This window comes from Oxyura jamaicensis, chromosome 4 (genome assembly GCF_011077185.1).
Source record: "Oxyura jamaicensis isolate SHBP4307 breed ruddy duck chromosome 4, BPBGC_Ojam_1.0, whole genome shotgun sequence".
NCBI classification, from domain to species: Eukaryota; Metazoa; Chordata; class Aves; order Anseriformes; family Anatidae; genus Oxyura; species Oxyura jamaicensis.
In genome coordinates, this window is record NC_048896.1 from 5,689,182 (window position 1) to 5,709,568 (window position 20,387).

Sequence of the window (20,387 nt, forward strand, 5' to 3'; positions counted from 1 at the left end):
ATAACAGCATTTCTTCGTTTAGAAAGTTGATATTGACAGACTATAGTTCCTTTATATGCTATTTCTCATCTTCATTGCTCTCCTAGTCCTTTTATGTGTAACTGGCATGCATTGTCTAGCTAAAGGCACTATTCATGTCCACATCTCCAAAGCTGACACAGGCGTGAGAGCACTCTTGTCTTAATACATTCAAAGTCCCTATCAGATTGTTGTTTTGTTGATGTTGTATATATTTGAATATATACTGTGAACATTTTAATAGTTGTTATATGAACTAACATTGGGATATATGTAGGTCAAAATCATTAACTTTAATGTAGAAAAGGCATTATTTTGTCAACAGCCATATTTAGTGTCATTTTTGGAAAACGAATGTTAAGAATTTAAATAAAGCAAAACAAACTTAATGAAATGCGTAGCTTTCTGAAGGAGGCACAAGTGGAAAGTTACAGCAAAGTTACAGCATTTGAACTTCCTGATACAAGTAAAACCAAATACATGTAAATCCTCTTTTGGGTCAGACATTTTTAATACTGCCTTTACACTCATGACATGTCATGAGTGTAAAGTCATGACATGACTTTATCAGGTTCTCTTCAACTGTAGAGAAGTAAGGAGCTTTAACAACAATTAATGATTACCACACTTTGGAGATAAGCCTACTTTTCTACAACTGATCAGAGCTCTGCAAAGGGTTGCACCTTTTGGTAAAATGTTCTGAGCACTGTTCATGGTTTAGAATGCTACAGCTCTAAAAACTGAGTAACAGATGTACCGGAATACTGACATAATGAAAGGTATACTGAAATATCTTTGTACATGGTTATTCTTCTGTAATGGCACTACAGCAGGGAGATGAGCTCTTTGTCAAATCTTCCACATCATTCTTCTGTTTTGTAATGAATAAGATTCTCTAGGGATATCTGTTAGTGACCAAGCAGGGAGTTCTGCTACAACAAGGAATCATTGAGTCATGTATTTGCATGGTTTTAAAAACACCAATTTAACAGTTAGTGGAGACCAGCTCCATTTCAAAGTCATCTTCAGTTGCTTAACTTCCTATTCTTTCTGGAGAAGAAAGAATTTGAGTGTCAGGATATGGTAATGCAGCTATAAAAACAAATACTGAAGACAGGTAACGAGAGAATGATGAGAAGCTTAACAACAACTGTGGGGATTTGGAGGGCATTTGTTTATGGTGGTTTCTAATACAGTATTGTGAAGCAAATGCTAAATGAGATTGTCTTAAGCAGTCAAATATGTTAATACAATTGAAATATAAGAGTATGTTTTTATATCCAACATGTGGTACAGGGACTTTCCTCAAGGAAGTGAAAACGATTCCAGAAATATGTTTACCCTTGCGATACAAAATCTAACCTGTTAAACATTTTTCAAAAATCAGTCAGGTGTCTTTAATACTTGTACAGGGAAAACAGCAATACTAAAATTCATGTGGAAATACTGACATGCTTATATGTTACCATCCACTTAAATGCTACAAAGAGCTATATACCGTTAAGCAGCATTTGCTCTTCTGTGATAGGGTGGATTGAAAAACAGCAAGCATGAATGCACACTGTCCTCACAAGAATATATTCATGAATTACGATCTGGAATTGCAGAGGAAAAGCTTCTTAATTGTCTAGAGTCTTTGAGAGTGTCTCTAACCAGCAATCCAGTTAGGTAAGTAACTTCTGCTCTGGTTTTCATGATGCTATTTTTCTTTATCAATACAAAGTAGTGTAGGCTTTTTATTTTTGTTTTTGCCAGAGCCTTTATATTAATGCTTTAAAAAGGGTAGGTTTTGAAAGTTCTGAGATCCCTTCTTTTAAAGGTGATGACTCATTTTACATCAGTAGTCAATAACACGTTGATACCAAATAGGATGATTGAATATCAAAATCTTGTCTGCACCCTGCAATTTGAGGATGAAATTTGTATTGATTGTAATGATTTATTCTGTTCCTACTCTGGATGTGAATGGTATAACAGTTGTAGTCAGACTAGCTCCAACAGCTTGCCTAACTCTGTTCTAGTTTATACATGAATCTTTGTTCTTAGTGTGAACTATGTGGACCAAATCTGTTTTTTCTGAAACAAATATTTTGTGAGGGAAGTTATTAAAGCAGTGCACATCCATAATGAGATGTTTCTAAAACTGTTTTCCACATTTCTATTGTTGCAGAATCATAGCTTAACTGCTAATTAAGTGATAAAAGATAATTATTATTGTTACTGTTACTTTTTGTTTCTAAACAAACTTCTTAATCAGTTTTACAGAACTTTTTTAAAAATCTTGCAATGGCATGGGTTACTGCCTTCCAGAGGATTGGAAGTTTCTGAATGTTTTATTCAAAATGATTTTTTGCAGGTCTAGGGGGGTACACAGAGGTGTAGGCAGATATAACTTTGAGGATTAAGAGAATTTGTGTGAATGTGGGATTCTTTCCCATTAGTTACTTCCTGTGAAACATCCAGCCACATGCTTGTTGGCACCAAAACGTAGCTCTCAGCACAATGTAAAAGGATAAATGAGTTGCCTGCAATTGTCTGCAATATTTTCTTGAGTTTTCTGATGGTTTTTAATAAAGTCAAATTTCTGGAAGTAAGCACTGGCCTTGTTGATCAGGTCTTCTTGGAAAGTGAGACTTAAAGTAGTGTGCCTGTAGAGATGTACTTGCAGTACTGGAGACATAGCTTTGTAAGCTTAAGGTTTGATTAAGAAATAATTAGAAGCATTTTCCTTCCCTTTTCCAGCTGGGTTAACAATTTTGGACACGAAGGTCTTGGACTTATGCTGGATGTGTTGGAAAGGCTTCTGGACAAGAAACAGTAAGGACTCAGATCACTTGAAGGGGGAAGGGATGGGATAGCACATGAAGGTTGTACTTATGTTGTTTTTCTTCTCCCTTACAAGGCAAGAAAATATTGATAAGAAGAATCAACATAAACTTATCCAGTGCCTCAAAGCATTTATGAACAATAAAGTAAGAAATATTTAAAATGCAGATAACTTCTGGTATGATAGTTTTTTGATTTCAAGATGAATATAGCATGTTGAATCTTAGAAAAGCAAGGAAAATTCATATATTTTTTGTTAGCCTACTCTTAAAAATGTAGGTCTCAAGTTAATATAACTTTTTTGCCAACTAACTTGTACTTGATGAGAATTGAAGAAAAAAAATTAGATAAATGCCAATCTAAGTTTTTTTTGACCTACCCTATTTCAGCTCCGTTACACGTATACAATAAAAACGAGCTTAGTTTTTGATTTAGTGTGTGTGTGCGTGTGTGTTTTTACACACTATTTCAGCTCTGTTACAAGGATACAATAAAAATAGGGTTGGTTTTTGACTTCTATGATTTAGTGTGTGTGTGCATGTGAGTTTTGACTTGCCCAGGGGCTGTTATGGGGTAGGGTAGGACAGGTGGAAATGTAAGAACTAACTCTTCATACTGTTGAGGTAGTTCAGATAAAAAATACAAACTTGCACCTAATTTTACAAGGTTGACTATTTTTTTTAGAAACTGATTTTTGTTTTCCTAGGAAAAAAATCAAATGTAAGACTGGGAGTCCGACTTCCATCTGCAAGCAGTACTAGCCAGGTTTTAGTAGAATGTTACCAAGATTCATATGGAGTGTGTGCATGTGTCTGAGGATGCCTAAGGTTCTGAAATCTGATGATTATGATAATTTGAGGCAAATATTTTATTTTCATTGTAAGCTTTCTGTTTTGTTAAGTACGGATTGCAAAGGATTCTAGGAGATGAAAGAAGTCTCTTACTATTATCAAGAGCAATTGATCCAAGGCAACCACACATGATGACAGAAACAGTGAAAATACTTTCTGCTCTTTGCATCGTTGGAGAGGAGAATATGTAAGTAAGACATTAAAAGAAAATTCTTTTTTCCTGAATGCTCTTGCATTCTTAGCTAGGACACAAGTGAGAACTTGTATATGTAGTTGTAATCTGTTATGTCATTAGTTTTTTAGTGCTACTTGTATTTTAAATGAGAAGAGACTTTCACCTGTTCTGATGCATTAATCTGGTATTTGCTTCAGAGAAAAGCAAATAAGAAATTTACGAAACATGACCTGAAAAATGTCTGAAAAAATACAATGATGTACTGTAGAGAAGAGATGCCTTAAGCCATGAACATTCATAAGTATCTGCTGAAAAAAAAAAAAAAACAAAAAAAAACAAAAAAAACATAAGTTATTTCATATATCCCTGAGAAGAATGTTCAGGAATAGCAAAATTCTAATTGCCACAAGGAAAGCTGTCAGATTTAGAGTGTTTAAAATTGTTATTGTGAGGCACAACTGGTCCCATTACTGGAAGGAATTCAATTGGGACATCACCATCTGAGGAGGGGAGATGTACTGATGATTTTTGAAATTGACCAGTTTGGCATCACGTGTTAAGGTATGTCCACTGTCTTTGTAAAATAAAGATAATCATTTGGCATATGTTTGCTTTGAATTGTTGAGTCTCTCAGTTTACTGAACATTAAAAATGGTGAACCTTGTCTTCAGAATGTTTTTGCCTATTCACTACATAAGGGTTCTGAGAAGACAGGTTATTTGGGAATTCTAGCATTAAACATTTCTGGTAGTACTTTGCGCAGTTTGCAAAGGTAGTATTTTTTTCACCTTGTCTTCTTAGCTGAATGTCACAACTGTTTAGAGATCTGTTCACCTTTTATAGTTCAACATTAATCTTGTAGATATTTTAAAACTTAGTTCTTGATTTTTTTTTCAACTTTACATAGGTAAGTCATTAATCATGACTATTTCAATGCTTGATTTTTGGCTTGTTTTAAAGTGTACGTAGATGAATGTAGATAAATGCTTTCAGATTATCTACAACTGCACTAAAATCTTGCGTAGCATAAATAAAGGCTACAAGTCTTTAAAATGACAGTGTTGGCAGTTGTATATATTTTGACAGTTCATCTCTCTCTTAGGCTGGACAAGCTTTTAGGAGCTATAACAACTGCTGCTGAGAGGAACAATAGAGAACGCTTTTCTCAGATTGTTGAAGGACTGGAGAATCATGAATTCTTACAACTGCAGGTGGGTTTACATTTTTATATGCTTACCAATAGTTAAGAAATCTGAAATACTAAAAGACTGTGTACTATTTAACAATCTTTATTTACCAGTGAAAAGTAATTACTGCTATTACTCCAGGGTTTATTAAAAGAGGAAAAATAGAAAAGACCTACTGATAATAGATTTTGTCAACTGTGTGAAACATAAAAATTTCTCATCCCAAAAACAGAATGACAAAGAATGAAAATAAAAGAATCAGTGATATTCATTTTCTTTGATGCCAGATCTAGTGCTCACGTAATAAGCCTTTGACAGAACCATAGAATTGTTAAGGTTGGAAAAGACCTCCAAGATCATCTAATCCAACCATCCCCCTACCACCAATATTACCCACCAAACCATGTCCCTAAGTACCACATCCAACCTTTCCTTGAACACCCCCAGGAATGTTGATTCCACCACCTCCCCTGGGCAACCCATTCCAATGGCTAACTATTCTTTCTGAGAAGAAATGTCTCCTCATTTCCAACCTGAACCTCTCCTGGCACAACTTAAGGCCATTCCCTCTAGTCCTATCACTAGTTATCTTCAAAAAGAGGCCAACCCCCAACTCCCCACATCTTCCTTTCAGGTAGCTGTAGAGAGCAATAAGGTCTCCCCTGAGCCTCCTCTTCTCCAGATTAAACAACCCCAGTTCCCTCAGACATTCCTCCTAAGACTTGTAGTGAGGGGCCCAAAACTGAACATAGTACTCAAGGTGCAGCCTCACTAGAGCCAAGTACAGGGGGATGATCATCTCCCTGGTCCTGCTGGCTACACTGTTCCTAATTCAAGCCGGGATGCTGTTGGCCTTCTTGGCCACCCGGACACACTGCTGACTCATGTTCAAGTGAGTGTCAACCAATACCCCCAGATCTTTTTCCTCTGCACAACTTTATAACCACTCTGCGCCAAGACTGTAGCGCTGCATGGGGTTGTTGTGGCCAAACTGCAGGACCCAGCACTTAGCTCATGTTGAATCTCATCCTATCCCATTGGCCTCTGCTCAACCTGTCCAGGTCCCTCTGCAGGGTCTTCCTACCCTCTAGCAGATTGATACTTCCCCCCAACTTGGTGTTGTCTGCAGACTAACTGACGGTGCACTCAATTCCCTTATTCATGCATCCCTTAACTGCATGGAGGATCCCTTCCATGCAGTTTAATAACTTTATCCATGTTATCATATATGTCAGCTACAGGAGTCTTAATTTACCATCAGAAACTTGTGTTTTGGAGCTGATCAGGTGTTCAGCAAGTTTCAGCAAGTTTCTATAGATGACATCTACCTTGAAACAGTGCTGTATGAACTTGGGTAAAACGTATTTCTTAGAAGCAATTTGGTCATAGTATCCACAAAATGGAGTTTGTATTCTGTTTTGAAATTTGTCAGTTTTGAAAACATCTACCTAGAAAATATTTTTGGAAAAGAGCAATAGTAAAGGTTAGATTACTCAAAAGTATGGAATTTAAAACTCTTCAGCATAAAAATAGCATAAAAATTCATCTAGTTTGTGACAGGGAGAAGCCCACATGCAACTCAATTGTACTGGAGTCAGTTAAAACTATTTCTATTGTTTAAAGGTAAAGTCTTGGAGAAGTAAGTTATGAAATATACTTACTATTCTTTTCCCCAGGATTTTTAATCATGTTGTCATAAATAATGCTAATAATTTATAATAACTATAAAATGTAGGTGGAAAAGCTTGACAAATGCTAGCTACCATGAACATGGGTGGGTGTTCCTGAAAGCCTAAGATGAAATGGATATTGACGTTTATCTTTCTACTACTAATAAACGTTAACTTTTTGAAAGCATTTTTAACTGAAATGGTTCGTTGCCTTTGTTTTGATACTATATAATCAGATTTCATCTTAAGCATGCTTGTTAAATTAATAGTAATGTTATCACAAAAGAAACTTGTTTTGATACCTCCAACCTTGACCTTGTTGATTTAAAAACCAAACAAAAAACACCACCCAAAACAAAACACCCTCCAAACAAAAAACCACCCCCAAACTACATTTATACTTCAATAAATATACAATTGTTAGACTCATTAATTTGTTTCTGGCAAAACTGTTCTTCACTTGTAATGTATGGCACAAGTCATTAAGCCAACATCTCTTTTGGCAAAAGCAATCACAGCATATGGCACCTTTTCTCTCTATTAATTTCTGATTGGACTTGTACTTTTGGCTTGTTAAGTCATGTCTTGGTGGTAACATAGTAAGAATCATTGAAGCAAATGTGATGATACTACTTTATCAGATGATGCAGCTATATAAAGGGAGTGTCTTTGAAAGTGTTCTAATAGAAATTAAGGCTCCATAGGATGTTCCATTAAAACTAAATAGTGAATGTAATTAAAATTAGAAGGGTGTATTTATCTGATTTTTTTCTCTGAAGCAATTGTTTGTTTATTTATGTCTACCCTAATGCTACTTCTATTTGCAGTTAACAGTTCTTTCTAAACATGGTATTTCCCTGGAGTCCTGTTCCATCTTATAATGTGTGTCAGCACTTCAGCATTATGATACTGTGTACCTGTTTTAAAATTAATTCAAGTGCACAGCTGTTCAATTAAAGCATTAGCCCATAGTCTGAAACTTCAGGCATTTTGCAAAAATGAGGTGCAGGAGGAGAAAAGACACCTGCTGATGCAAAATATGTAGTGTGTGTTTTTTTTCACATAATTTCTGAGTGCTGTAAAAAAAAAAAAACAGATTGTTTTCAGAAACAAGAGGAGGGCTTGAAGTGTGGATCTGTAGTGTTGTAATAGCTTTCTGAAATTAAATTTAATCCTTTAAACCTGATACCATGTTAAAGTACTCACAATATGAAAGCAGGACAGTATTTGATGTTTGACTAGCCAAAATCAGTCAAACTGTTGCCTGCGTACAATATAATGAGGAATATCAATTTCTTGATATTTGTTTTTTACATAGTAAACTGAAATAGTCGAAGACAGTAAGTATTTATTTTCATTTGTATGCCTATTAAAAGTTTTTTTCCTGTATTTCCAATAACAGGTAGCCTGCATGCAGCTCATCAATGCCCTTGTTACATCTCCAGAAGAACTTGATTTCAGGATACACCTGAGAAATGAGTTTTTACGCTGTGGCCTGAAGAAAATATTGCCTGTACGTAGTTTATATATTGATTGGAATTGATGATAGCCAACTACCTGAGATTGTTGAAGAATAACAGATCGCTTCATTGACATGTTGTCGTTTATGTATTCTGAAGGCATGCAGGGGATGTGAGAAAATTATGGCATACCTGCTTATACTTGTCTGAATTCATGCAACTGTATTTTTTGCTTTGAGAAGGTTACTGATACTTACGTGTCTATTTATTAGGGTACGTAGGTTTTACATCATGTTTGTACTTGAATAAAAGTCTTTATTTGTTATAGAGCTTCTGAAAGCTTGAAGAGCTCTTTGTGTGTGTGTGTTTTAACACCTACTGAAAATTAGTCTTTACATGATTAAGAAATGCTTCTAGAACTTAAGAATTGGGGGGGAAATGGGGTGTCAAATGAGTTGTAATAAATCATGATAGAAAACATGGTAGAATGGGTTATTTTTCAAGAAACTGAAGTGCAGAGGGATTCTGAAATAAGAAAAATTCAGGAGGATCCATAGTTCTGTCTCATGCTCTGAGTATTCATAGTATGCTTCTCTAGTTTTCAAACATTAGAATCAGAATACATAAATAACAACAACAAAAGTAGAAACATATATTTAGCATTTAGTTTGTATGTATCAAGTTATGACAACTCCAGGCAAATTTTCATTTAGAGCATGAAGTACATTCACACTAACAGCTTTTGAATTAGTTTTTTGTTTTTATGATTTGCTCAGTATGAAGATAAACATGGTTCTCAAGCGTTTTAAGGAAATCTTTTGTGTTATTTCAAGGAAACCAATTTTTTTCCTAACTCAAAATACTAATTTTTGTTGTGTGTAGTTTCTTTTCTCTGTTGTTTTACTTGTAAATGTTTCTCAATATACCTCAGATAATTTTCGTGCTGTGTTATAGATTAACTTTTAGAAGTTCGTAAGCATGTCTTTTACACTTGTTTAGGCTTTTTACATTCACTTTCATTAATGTTTTGAAATTTACTTGTCATGAGGTCTTTACTTTGACATGAGGTCTGAACTGTCAACTGCATTCCATTAAGAAAATAAAGCTCCATCAGAAAGTTTCATATTTCTATAGCCTGTATCTGGTATTGCCTTATTGGCTGATATTATGCCTTAATTTTCCCTCAACTGTGCAATAATATTTAAAAAATCTGAGTTACAACTTTTTTTCTCCTTAAAATATGTATTTTCTGCTCCTAAGCTTTATGTCTTAGATTTTGCCGTGATGTAATCTTTGTAGGGGTAGGAGTGGTGGTAGTGGAATTCTTGCTTTAGGAACAAAAAAAGATAAAATTAAGATGCACTGTCTTGAACAATAGGCCTTGAAAGATAAGGAGAATGAAGAGCTTGATATTCAGTTGAAAGTGTTTGATGAGAACAAAGACGAAGACTTGCTTGAACTGTCACATCGTCTCAATGATATCAGAGCTGAAATGGAATATCCTTTGTAGAAATGGTGTTATTACATTGTTCAATAACTATTAAATGAAAGATAGAATACTTTACACGCAACTGATTTGTCACAGTTGCGTATTTTGCAGGGACTTGCTTAAGCACATCTCATTCCACTTGTTTTTGTTAAAATCTTACTTAGAAAATTAGTATTAATATTTGTGATTTAAATGTAATTAGGAACTCAATTTGTTGTGAATAGCATTTACTAAACTAAACTCTGGCTTGTGATACATGAAGGTATAAAATAACATCCATTAAATATTATAATTTTGAGGAAAATTAAGTTTTGATAGCTAAATTGGAAGATTAAATATACTTTTAAATTTTATTTATTTATTTTTAATTCTTGTACTTCCTTAACAATGTTTGCACTGATATGAATGAAGTATATCACCTGTTGTATAATATGTTGAAAGATACTTCTTCTGAAAACTACTTGTTGTCAATTCTCCAACACTTCCTTCTCATCCGGAATGATTACTATGTCAGGTAAGAATCAGCTGTCAGGGTTGATATTTGGAGGTGGTAAGGGAAAGAATAAAAATAAATTGAGTAGCTCATGATCACTCATGAGTACTTTGCTCTGTAGCTGATATGTTATATGATGCTGGTTTTTCTGCTCAGTGTTAATTTTATAAAGACCATTTTAAATACAATACTTGTTTAAAAGACATGAGCCTTACTTCCCCTGGCATCCCCTGATCTCTTAATTTATTGAGCACATGTCCCTTCACTTGAGTTGGATAGCTTCTGGGGCTTCAATGAACTTACGTTAGTTGTATAACTATTAATTCAAAAGTCTTTCATGATGCTCTGCATCTTCTTTCCAGTGTAAGCTTCTTTTTACTGTATGTGCACCTCGTTGTGTCTTAGCAATGTAAAAGTACTACGTATAGAATTTTTGTTTTAGGAAATCTTTTCTTGTAAGTTAATGATAAAAATAGTTGATGTGCAAAATGAAATTAAGAAGTAAAATATAACGTGAGAAATCTTCAGTTTTTAATTTTGTTTGGAAGTTTGGAATATTGCCAGTTCAGACTTGAGCATTTCCTATTCTGAAAATACAATGCTATGTGGAATTGAGGTGGGTAATACCCTGCACTGGTTACAACTAACAATTCTGACCACAGAATTCTCTAATGTTACAGGACCCTGATACTGTTGTTCAGAGAAGAATATTGATTGATTAACTAAACAGTAAACTAATTCTGCAAGTGATGAATTCAGTGTATTGATAATGTGCTAAAGAATTGCTGCAGCATATATTGAAAATACTGAAGTAGTTGATGTTGTAATAGTGCTTTATTAGCCAGCATACAAATAAGACTTGACTTGATCCTTTTAATGGCAATTGCATAATTCTTATATTAGGAGTTATAGTTGCCCCATTTTCCACTCTTTGTTGCATAAATTATTGTTCATGTTGTCTTGTAAAATGTGTTCTTTGTTAGACCTCAGTATTACAAGATAATCGAAGAATGCGTATCACAGATAGTATTGCACTCCAGTGGTATGGACCCAGATTTTAAATGCAGAGGAAGAATGGATGTGGATTTTACTCACCTTGTTGGTTTGTATACTACAAGCAATCTTATATTGTGTTTTACTAAAGTGTATGTTTTCTTTCTGTGGTAGTGTCTAAAGTTAACTTGTGTGAGTTTTCTCGGTTTTATAGAAATATGCATGTAAGTTACAGGTGTACCTTGTAGAAAAGGCCAGATTACACTCTGCAGCCTTTAATAAATGGCACAGATGAAGTTTTCTTTTCCAATGTTGTATTGACATATCTGAATCCAATAGTCTTGCTAACTAAAAATTGCTTTTTCATAAATTTTATGAATTTCAGGTCTGTAACAAATACCAAAATTTATATCAACATTAACTGTTACTGAATTTTTAATTTTTATAAGGTTAATTCTAAGAATATTTTCCAAGTATTTGAGATGGTTTAGTAAGCTAAGCTAGTCAGTTGAACATCCACAGACCTGCAGTTCTTTATGTCATTTGGGAAAGAAGCAGATGAATAAATACAATATCAATTAAATGGCAGTTAACAGCATTTAAAAACATTGCTGTAAGCAATGATGGGTGGAATAGACTGCATTCTTCAAACAGTGGCATCCCCTGGAGTAAATGTTTCATAGAAGGAAGTAGTTACCCTTTGAGAACAACTTCATTTAGGAAAAGCTTTTTTGGTGATGTGATAAAAGAAGATGAGAAAGGATGTTGTACAGGTTGTGTTGGAGGGGTGGGGAATTGCTTTCTGAAAAAGTAACTTGCATGTCTAAAAAGGTGTATCTGTGTATCTGTATTTTATTCAGTTATGACTAGGAACCTGGTCACTTAATCTTACCTCAAAATCTTTTCCATTGGCCTACTAGTTGAGGGAATAACTGGTTTGTCCATCCATGCCAGTTCCTACTTATAACACAGTTAATTTTGTTTGCTTCACTTATAAAAAATGTATTTTTTACTATCTGTGAAAAGTCAGCAGAAATATTTTGTACCACTGAGTAAAGAAACCTGCTTTACAGTCTGTCCAAATTGTCTTCACCTCTGAATTTTACTAAAATGAGAAGCAGATCAGTTTTGGGTTTCTTGTCTCAGAAGGAGGCTTTCTGATTTGAAAACTCAGAAGTAACTATTACTTCATGCTATTGTAGAAGTCCTTTTCCACCTCATACTCAGGAGTAGATTAATCTAGAAGAGAAGGGCAAAAATCATTATGTGCAAATTAATCTGTTAGGGACAAAACAGCTGTAGTTATTCATCTTCAACTTAAAATAGTCGTGTGTTCTCACCACTTCTTTTCATAGTCACAGATTTTTCTCATCAAAATAATTCAACAAATGTTTGGTCAGATCAGCCTAGTAATTAATTTTATCTTTTGTCTCTTGCTTTTGTTTCATGGTCTAATTGTGGTTGGAAGGGACCCTAGAGCTGTGATGTTTTACCTGACTTCTGTGTGTTGATTAATTTAACTTTCAGATGCATGTGTGGACAAAGCTAAAGTAGAAGAGAGTGAAAAAAAGGCAGCAGAATTTTCCAGAAAAGTAAGTCCTTGTCACCACTCTTTTTAAGTTACAGAAGGAAGCCTGACCAGAATGATGTAGGCTTGTTTCACAGTAGAAACTTAGTGGAAACTTGGAAACAATGACTCTCACAGGCAGGAGGTTGTTCCACAGTTAATAGCTCTGGGGGGTGTTGGTGTGCAAGTCTCAGATTCAAGCTTTCTCCAAAAATCAAAAGCAGGTGATTACTATTAGCTGTAAATATTTTTCAGTTGTATTGATCTGTTGTAGATAACTGATGGGAAAAGATTTCCACTTGCTACTATTTTATCTTAAAACATGTTGCATTTTAGATGTTTAACTATGATTAATGCTTCTTAAAATGGGGGATGTTGGGGGGAAAGAAGGAGTTGTCATAGCTCTTTATCTAATGCTGGTTTCCAACCTGAGTAAACTTACCTAAAGCAGAGTCATTCAGTGTTTCAAAAAGCGTAAACTTTAACTGTGGAGATGCTGACACGAAAATACTGCTTTAGCTCCTTATAATGCCCGAGATGAAGTATTATGTTTTTGGGAAGAATAACTTCTTTCCGTATTTATTCACATTTTAGCCTTATAGGGTATTTTGGTACTTGTTTTGCAAATGACTTCTTTCTTCTGGTCCAGTTCTCTTTTATTAGGAACTTGATAACTTAGCCTTATTTCAGTTATGGGAAGTCTTGAAATATTACCAGAAACATAAGAGGTTAGACCTTTAAAATATTTTTGTAGAATTCCAGCTCAATGTTCTTCTTGTAATAAAAATTTTTGTATTTCTGAAGTAATTGATGCTTATCCTTCTGCTTTATCACTGTTCATATTTGTGCTGACAGTAACTTGATAAATGTTTTCTCAAATTACTTTTAAAATTATCTAGGAAATAGGAATTTAATGGATAATTTGTTAATCTCAGCTGATCACAATCTGTTTAATGATATGAAATGCTCAATGCATTGTATTGGCTGCAATAGTACTTAAAACCTGTATATATCGTGTTGTATACTAAAGGATTCAAAATTTTGCTGTTTACTATTTAGTCTAAAAAGAATTTCAAAAGAAATCAGTGAAACTGTCAATTTTTCTTTCTTCAGTGTTAAATGGGGTTTCATTTTTAGTACAGTTATGGTGTCTGAATTTTATAGAAGGCAAATTGTTGTAATGCAGGAGTACACAGAAGTACAGAATCCTGCATCAGAATGTACTTTATTAGTGTAAGTCAACATGTGTTCTTAGAGATTGGTTGTTTTGTCCTGAGGAAGAGTGAGTTAACAGAAGCTTTTGAATACTCTAACAATTTCTTAAGGCTAGCAAACAGTAGCAGGATGGAAATACAATAAGAATTTTTCACAGTCATACTTAAATATTATAAATAGGACTTTTCCATTTTATATAGGTACATCAAGAATAAAGTATCAGTGACTTACTTGGATGCCTCCTTGTATATTGACTTGTGGATGATACTCATCCACAAAGCTGTACTCATCTCCCTCCAAATTTAAGCTTTCTGTATGAGATGTATACTTGAGTTTAATTTGAGAAGTCTGCAGTGTTCTGTTAAGGAAAATGTTGAACTGAGAGCTTTAATAAGCAGCTGAATCTGAGTGATTCTGTGTCATGGCTTACTGATGGAAGAAATTATATGGTAGTAGAAAAATGCATAGTGGAAAAAGAAAACATTTTTTTAAATGCTGAAAGTGCAATCTATTGGTCTATATGTTATTGTTCAAAGAATTCATGAAATTATAATATCTAGTGTGGACAAAAATGGACAAACACATCTGTGATGATTATTAATTGTTACAGTTTGATGAAGAGTTCACAGCTCGACAGGAGGCACAAGCGGAACTGCAGAAACGAGAGGAGAAAATCAAAGAACTTGAAACAGAAATCAAACAGCTACGAACACAGGTAATAAAACTAAATTACACAGGTAATAAAACTAAATTACATTAAGTTCTTCAATTGGAAACTATTTTTACAGAATCGAGAGGAAAGTGCCTTGGAGAATATTTTTTCTGTAGAATTTGAAATACATGTTATAGTTGTATTGGTTTGTTTTTTAAGCAGTGTAAACTATTAAAGCTATTTAATGGAAATAGCCTTTTTCAAACAGCAGTATGTTCAGAATCTATACTAGATATCTGCTTTATTGAGGAAAAATATTATTTAGGCTATGAAAAGTTTGAAGTTAGCCTGATGTTTTTTTTCCTTGTTGTTTATGCTTTAATATCACTACTTCTGTATGTTTTGCAGAAAGTGTTTTTTTTTTTTTTTCAGAAGGCTTTATATTTGAATTGCAAAGGTAGAAATCATGATAGCTGTGCATGTATAACATAAATACCTTTAAGAATGTGCACGCAAGTGAAGTCTGATAATAACTTTTTTTTTGTACTCCAGATATCAGGCTATTGCCTTTTCTAAAATAATGTTCAAGTAGTTTTATACAATTTCAGAGATAAATGTAATAAAAAATGCAAGACCTCTTGGAAGGGGAAGGTGATACATAATTTCAGCCAAGCTGATTGAATTCATTTCTTCATAAATTTTGCTAACAAGTAACAAAACTGTATGTCCAGATTACCTATCCAGGATCGCCTGTGAGATGGAAAGCAAGAGATGCTCTGTGTTGAGTTGTCATTACATCTATTGGGTGGTTCTTGTTTAATGATGAGTGGGGTTTTAAACAGGCCTCACTCTAGCTAATTTGCTGTTCCTTGAGCATTAGCCAAGGCCTGCCTGTTGCACTCTTTCTAATTGTGGGTACCTTAATAACTGTGGTCGCAGTTCCTGTTTGGATTAGAAGAAGAGGAATAGCATATGTTGTTTTATAACCTGGTTGCCATCCTTTTGCTGTCAACATGCTGATCGTTTTCTGACAAATAATCTGTGCTGTAGCCTTTTCACAGCACAGGCTTTCTTGTCTTTATATAAACATGTTACGTTGTGTTTAACAGATGGATTGCTGTTCATTGTGTCATTGGTTTTCAATGCAAGTCATTCATGTAACTTGTGGTTACAAACCTTATGGTTTCTATTGCTGTTTTTCTTCACAAACACTTCTTTTCATGCCTCATTCGTACCCACTTTAATGTTTGTTACAGATCTCTACAAGACAGTTACACTGAAACTTGTCAGTTTTAATGAGTTCCCCACCAGTTGCTGCATTACAATTGTAATAGTACGCTTGCATAGTTCATGGGCCAAAGAAACACATCTTAAGCAAAGCCAAGAGTTTATTTTTAGTCTTATCAGTTAATAATCCAGCCAACACAATTCATAATATCTAGACATTACAGCTCATTCTTGATAGTAGTACAATTAAAAGTGATATACCTTAACTTTGTCATATCTATGCCTTTTTTTTTCTCTGGAGTTACGCTTCCCATTTACATTCTCAACTAACGTAGCATGTGATGGCATTTATTTCTAGATGCACTCAATTTCTTTTCAGCATGGTATTTTTCTTTTTTGGGGGGTAAATTTGACAAACTCTTGGTTTCATTAAACTAGAAACAGTAAATAATTGGGCATGGAAAGAGTATGTAAATTAAATTAAATGAAAAGCCTACATTACTTAATGATTTTGCAACAAAAGATTAGTTAGTATGTAGAGGATTTAGAATATGAGCTCTATTGGCATTCTATGCATATCTCCAGAAACTGTTTTTAAACCATTCTTAAAAGACAATTGTCTGCGAATTTGGCACTCTAATAACTTATTTGAATGGATATTGCAAGTGTTCTTTTTTCCTTCCTATCACTGCAGATGCAAGTGCAGACAGTTTTAAAACCAAGCATGATTGTTTCACTCCCCACCCCCGTATCCACACAAGATGTCAGTATAGTTATAACAACTGTGGTTGTTATAGATGTCCATGCAAGATGTCAGCATAGTTATAACAGCTAGGGCAGTACAAGAGTTGCTTCGGTGATGTCGTTCAAAAATGTTCCACCAGCAGTTTAGTGTTATTAAAATTAAGTGTGTTTATTACTATCTTTGCCACAGCTCTCCAGGATGTCCTGAGTGGGGAACTTATTTTATTTCATTGATTAGATATAAATTGATATGTTCTCTTAAATGTCTCTTAAATGTTAAATGTTTAAATTGTCTTGAAAATGGAAACCGTTTGTTTGTTTACAAATACTAGGTGATTCAGTTTACTTGGCAGTTTTATGATACATGGTATACTCTATTGTTATGGCTTCTCATTTAAATAGGAGGATTGTTGTATTTCTCACTTTATTAAGGTACAGTAAATTACAAGGTAGACTAGTTAGTTCATATTAAACCTCCTTCCCTCCCCAAATTAAAAGAATTGGTCTTTTAAATTTCAGGGTCCAGTTCTGACAAGTCAACAGACAGAAGTAGCACCGCTTCCTCCAATATCAACTGAGCATGTGACACCTCCATCTCCAGCACCACCGCTATCAAGTGGAACAGCACCACCTCCTCCTCCACCGCTGCCTGGTGAAGCAGTGCCACCTCCTCCGCCGCTGCCTGGTGAAGCAGTGCCACCCCCTCCACCACCACCGCCGCTGCTGCCTGGTGTAACAGTGCCACCTCCGCCACCACCGCTGCCTGGTACAGAAGTGCCACCTCCACCTCCGCCGCTGCCTGGTGGAACAGTGCCACCTCCGCCACCACCACCACTGCCTGGTGCAGCATTGGCACCTCCACCACCACCACTGCCTGGTGGAGCAGTGCCACCTCCACCGCCACCGCTACCTGGTGGAGCAGTGCCGCCTCCACCACCACTTTTTGGTGGGCCTCCTATGCCACCACCTCTTGGAGGTGTTCCTTTTGCTCCCTTTCCAGTGATACCAGCATTACCACATGGAATGAAGGAGAAGAAAAAATATAAGCTGGAGGTTGCTATGAAGAGAATCAACTGGTCAAAGGTATTACAAAGTGTGTTTTTTTTTTCTCCCATTGATTAAAAGTGGCTTTTGAGGAAGAAGGTAACCATGTCCAGGTTTACATTAGGTAGCTGATAGTACTCATAAAGTTTGGGGAATTCATTAAATACGTTATCCAAAATACTCCTAATGCACTGGTTGTGATGCAGCTGGTATTGGTTTTCGAGGACAGCTTATCTTGTGGGGGATCTTATCAAAGTATTTAATGCTCAGCATCCTGTATTCTGGGGATATGAGTAGCTAGCAGATCTGAAAATTTTTTAGTAATTTTTTGTAGAGATAAGTTCTATATGTCTTTAGCTGTAACTGATGCTTGATATGCCAAGTAAAAACTTCAGAAGTTAAATGTTGTGTTTCAAATAGGTTTAAGTTATCAGGTAGTTTAAGTGTATACTTTAATCATGTTACTACTACTATCAGTAGATTGAGTTAGTTAAAAGATGGCTAGTGTTTAAGATTGGGGAAATGAATCTTGAAGTTGACAGTTGGACAGAAAACTGTTGGGAAGATTGCCATTTATGAATCTTGGCAATCTGACAGTTGACAGAGGGATCTGGAGTCAAGGGATGACTACCACTGTGTTTACTTAATTGAAGTAGCTATGGCTGAGTAGTAAGAAAGGATGTTGCAAAAGGAGATGAACTTACAGGAGTTGGAGAAGAGGAGGCTGAGAGGAGACCTCATCACAGTCTACAACTTCCTCGTAAGGGGGTGTCGAGAGACAGGAGACCTTTTCTCCATTAACACCAGTGACAGGACCCGCGGGAACGGGGTTAAGCTGAGGCAGGGGAAATTTAGGCTTGACATCAGAAGGGGGTTCTTCACAGAGAGGGTGGTTGCACACTGGAACAGGCTCCCCAGGGAAGTTGTCACTGCACCGAGCCTGTCTGAATTTAAGAAGAGATTGGACTGTGCACTTAGTCACATGGTCTGAACTTTTGGGTAGACCTGTGCGGTGTCAAGAGTTGGACTTGATGATCCTTAAGGGTCCCTTCCAACTCAGGATATTCTATGATTCTATGATTCTAAGTCTCTAGCAATAAAATGCACTAAAACCTGGTGCAAATGGTTAAGTGGTATTTTGGAAGACACTGCAAAGCAGAGCTCTGATTTTGTTTTCGACTACTATGGGTTAAGCAGTCTGTTGGAGTCATAAATTGTGTGTTTTGTACATACAATAAATAATATTTTTTGCTTGCTTTTTTGAGGACAAGTTGAAAGTGCATCAGGCTTCCAGAATGTGTAATTTTAGGTCTGATGTCTCAACAGCACAGTGCTTTGGTTATGCTTTCTAGGAATTTCTTTTTTTTTTTTTTTTTAAAAAAAAAAGTAGTTTGAAGGAAACCATTATGGTAACATTGACAGTGGTTTTTATTCTAGTTCTAGTTTCCTTTCAAAACCCTTTCATGAAACATAAGAACTTGACTAGTCTCTCAGAAAACTGTTGGGAAGGCATTGGAGAAAGAATTGTTCCTAGTAAAAAGCAACATGCTTACTTGCTATGATAAGTATACAGACCTACACCACTAACATTTTCTCGTAAGGACAGATGTCTTGATGTGAAGTTGTGTTATTTTGAGACTAGTCCTCTGAATAAATAATTTATTTTAAATTAAAACATTAGTTAGGAAATGAAACAAATGATTTTGTGTTCACATTTTTCTTCTTGTGATATGTTCTGTAGGTTTTAAAGGAAATTTGATTTTCATTCCCTTACCTGTCAACGATAGTTTTACAAGAAAGCATACTTTAACAGCAGAATCTTTCATAAGTCTGTTTTTAAGATAAATGCCTTTCTCTGGGAAAGGGAGGTGTTTCAACTGATACTGCAGAGCTTATCATAAGGTAGTAAAGGCAGTGGTGTTACATGGTATCTATTGCTATTGTTAGCATTGAAGAGATGCTTTTTTAAATTCTGAATGTAATATTTTTTAGATACCTAGTTTTATTTAAAGTTGTTACTGTACTGGATTTAGCAGTGTGCAGTTTTAATATTTAACTAGTAGAGTCATTTAACTGGTAGAGTTGTAAAGCTAATGTCCCTCCCCATTTATTTTACAAGTATGGGTGATACAGTGTAGTATATGAGTTTTTAAATGAGATTTTTTGACAGAAATTGATGTTTGACAGATGAGCAACCCAAGAAGCTAATTTAGTTCCCACACAGTCCCTGGGTTGCACATCGCTGAGTGAGATTATTTGTTTCCATGAAAACTTTCAGAGGATGTGTATAGGCTTGGTGGATCTATGTAATGACAGCAAGAGATAGTGGAAGGTAACTACTTACTTTCTCTTTTGGCCCTTTGACTGCTCTGAGGTACATGGAGTATGATCAGTGAGTGAATGCTCGCTAAATTTTTCTTCTGCAGAATGTTGCTGGTATTGTTGATCCATGTCAAAGTGGACTGAAAAACTGTCATGATCGAGGTGAAAGGAAGGGGTATCATTCTATTAGACGTGAACAATGAATTGTAACTTTGCATCAAGATGCATAATTATATACAAACGTTGAGGAACAGTTTTAAAGTAGTTTGCAACTAGCAGTTATCCAAAAGCATTCTATTTTATATAGAAAGCTTCCATGCTGTTGAAGTCTGATCTGTTTTTTTGTTCAGAGAATGTTGATATCTGTGCTGCAATGATGCTTAAGTTATTCATCTCAAATATTCGTTGATTTCAAATTATTTCTGTGCTAGGGCAGGGTTGTGGCCACTGGGAG

General features: G+C 35.3%; 1 protein-coding gene across 1 annotated transcript in view; it reads left to right on the forward strand.

The window, feature by feature from the left end:
- The window catches only part of DIAPH2 (diaphanous related formin 2), a 187,251-nt gene that overhangs the window by 28,517 nt on the left and 138,347 nt on the right, over positions 1-20,387 (forward strand). The window contains exons 6-17 of the mRNA XM_035326106.1: positions 1,547-1,686; positions 2,761-2,835; positions 2,921-2,990; positions 3,746-3,882; positions 4,973-5,081; positions 8,130-8,240; positions 9,566-9,684; positions 10,074-10,190; positions 11,153-11,271; positions 12,690-12,754; positions 14,555-14,681; positions 17,193-17,650. Of these exons, the coding sequence (XP_035181997.1) occupies positions 1,547-1,686; positions 2,761-2,835; positions 2,921-2,990; positions 3,746-3,882; positions 4,973-5,081; positions 8,130-8,240; positions 9,566-9,684; positions 10,074-10,190; positions 11,153-11,271; positions 12,690-12,754; positions 14,555-14,681; positions 17,193-17,650 (1,647 nt within the window). The remainder of the gene's footprint in view (positions 1-1,546; positions 1,687-2,760; positions 2,836-2,920; positions 2,991-3,745; positions 3,883-4,972; positions 5,082-8,129; positions 8,241-9,565; positions 9,685-10,073; positions 10,191-11,152; positions 11,272-12,689; positions 12,755-14,554; positions 14,682-17,192; positions 17,651-20,387) is intronic.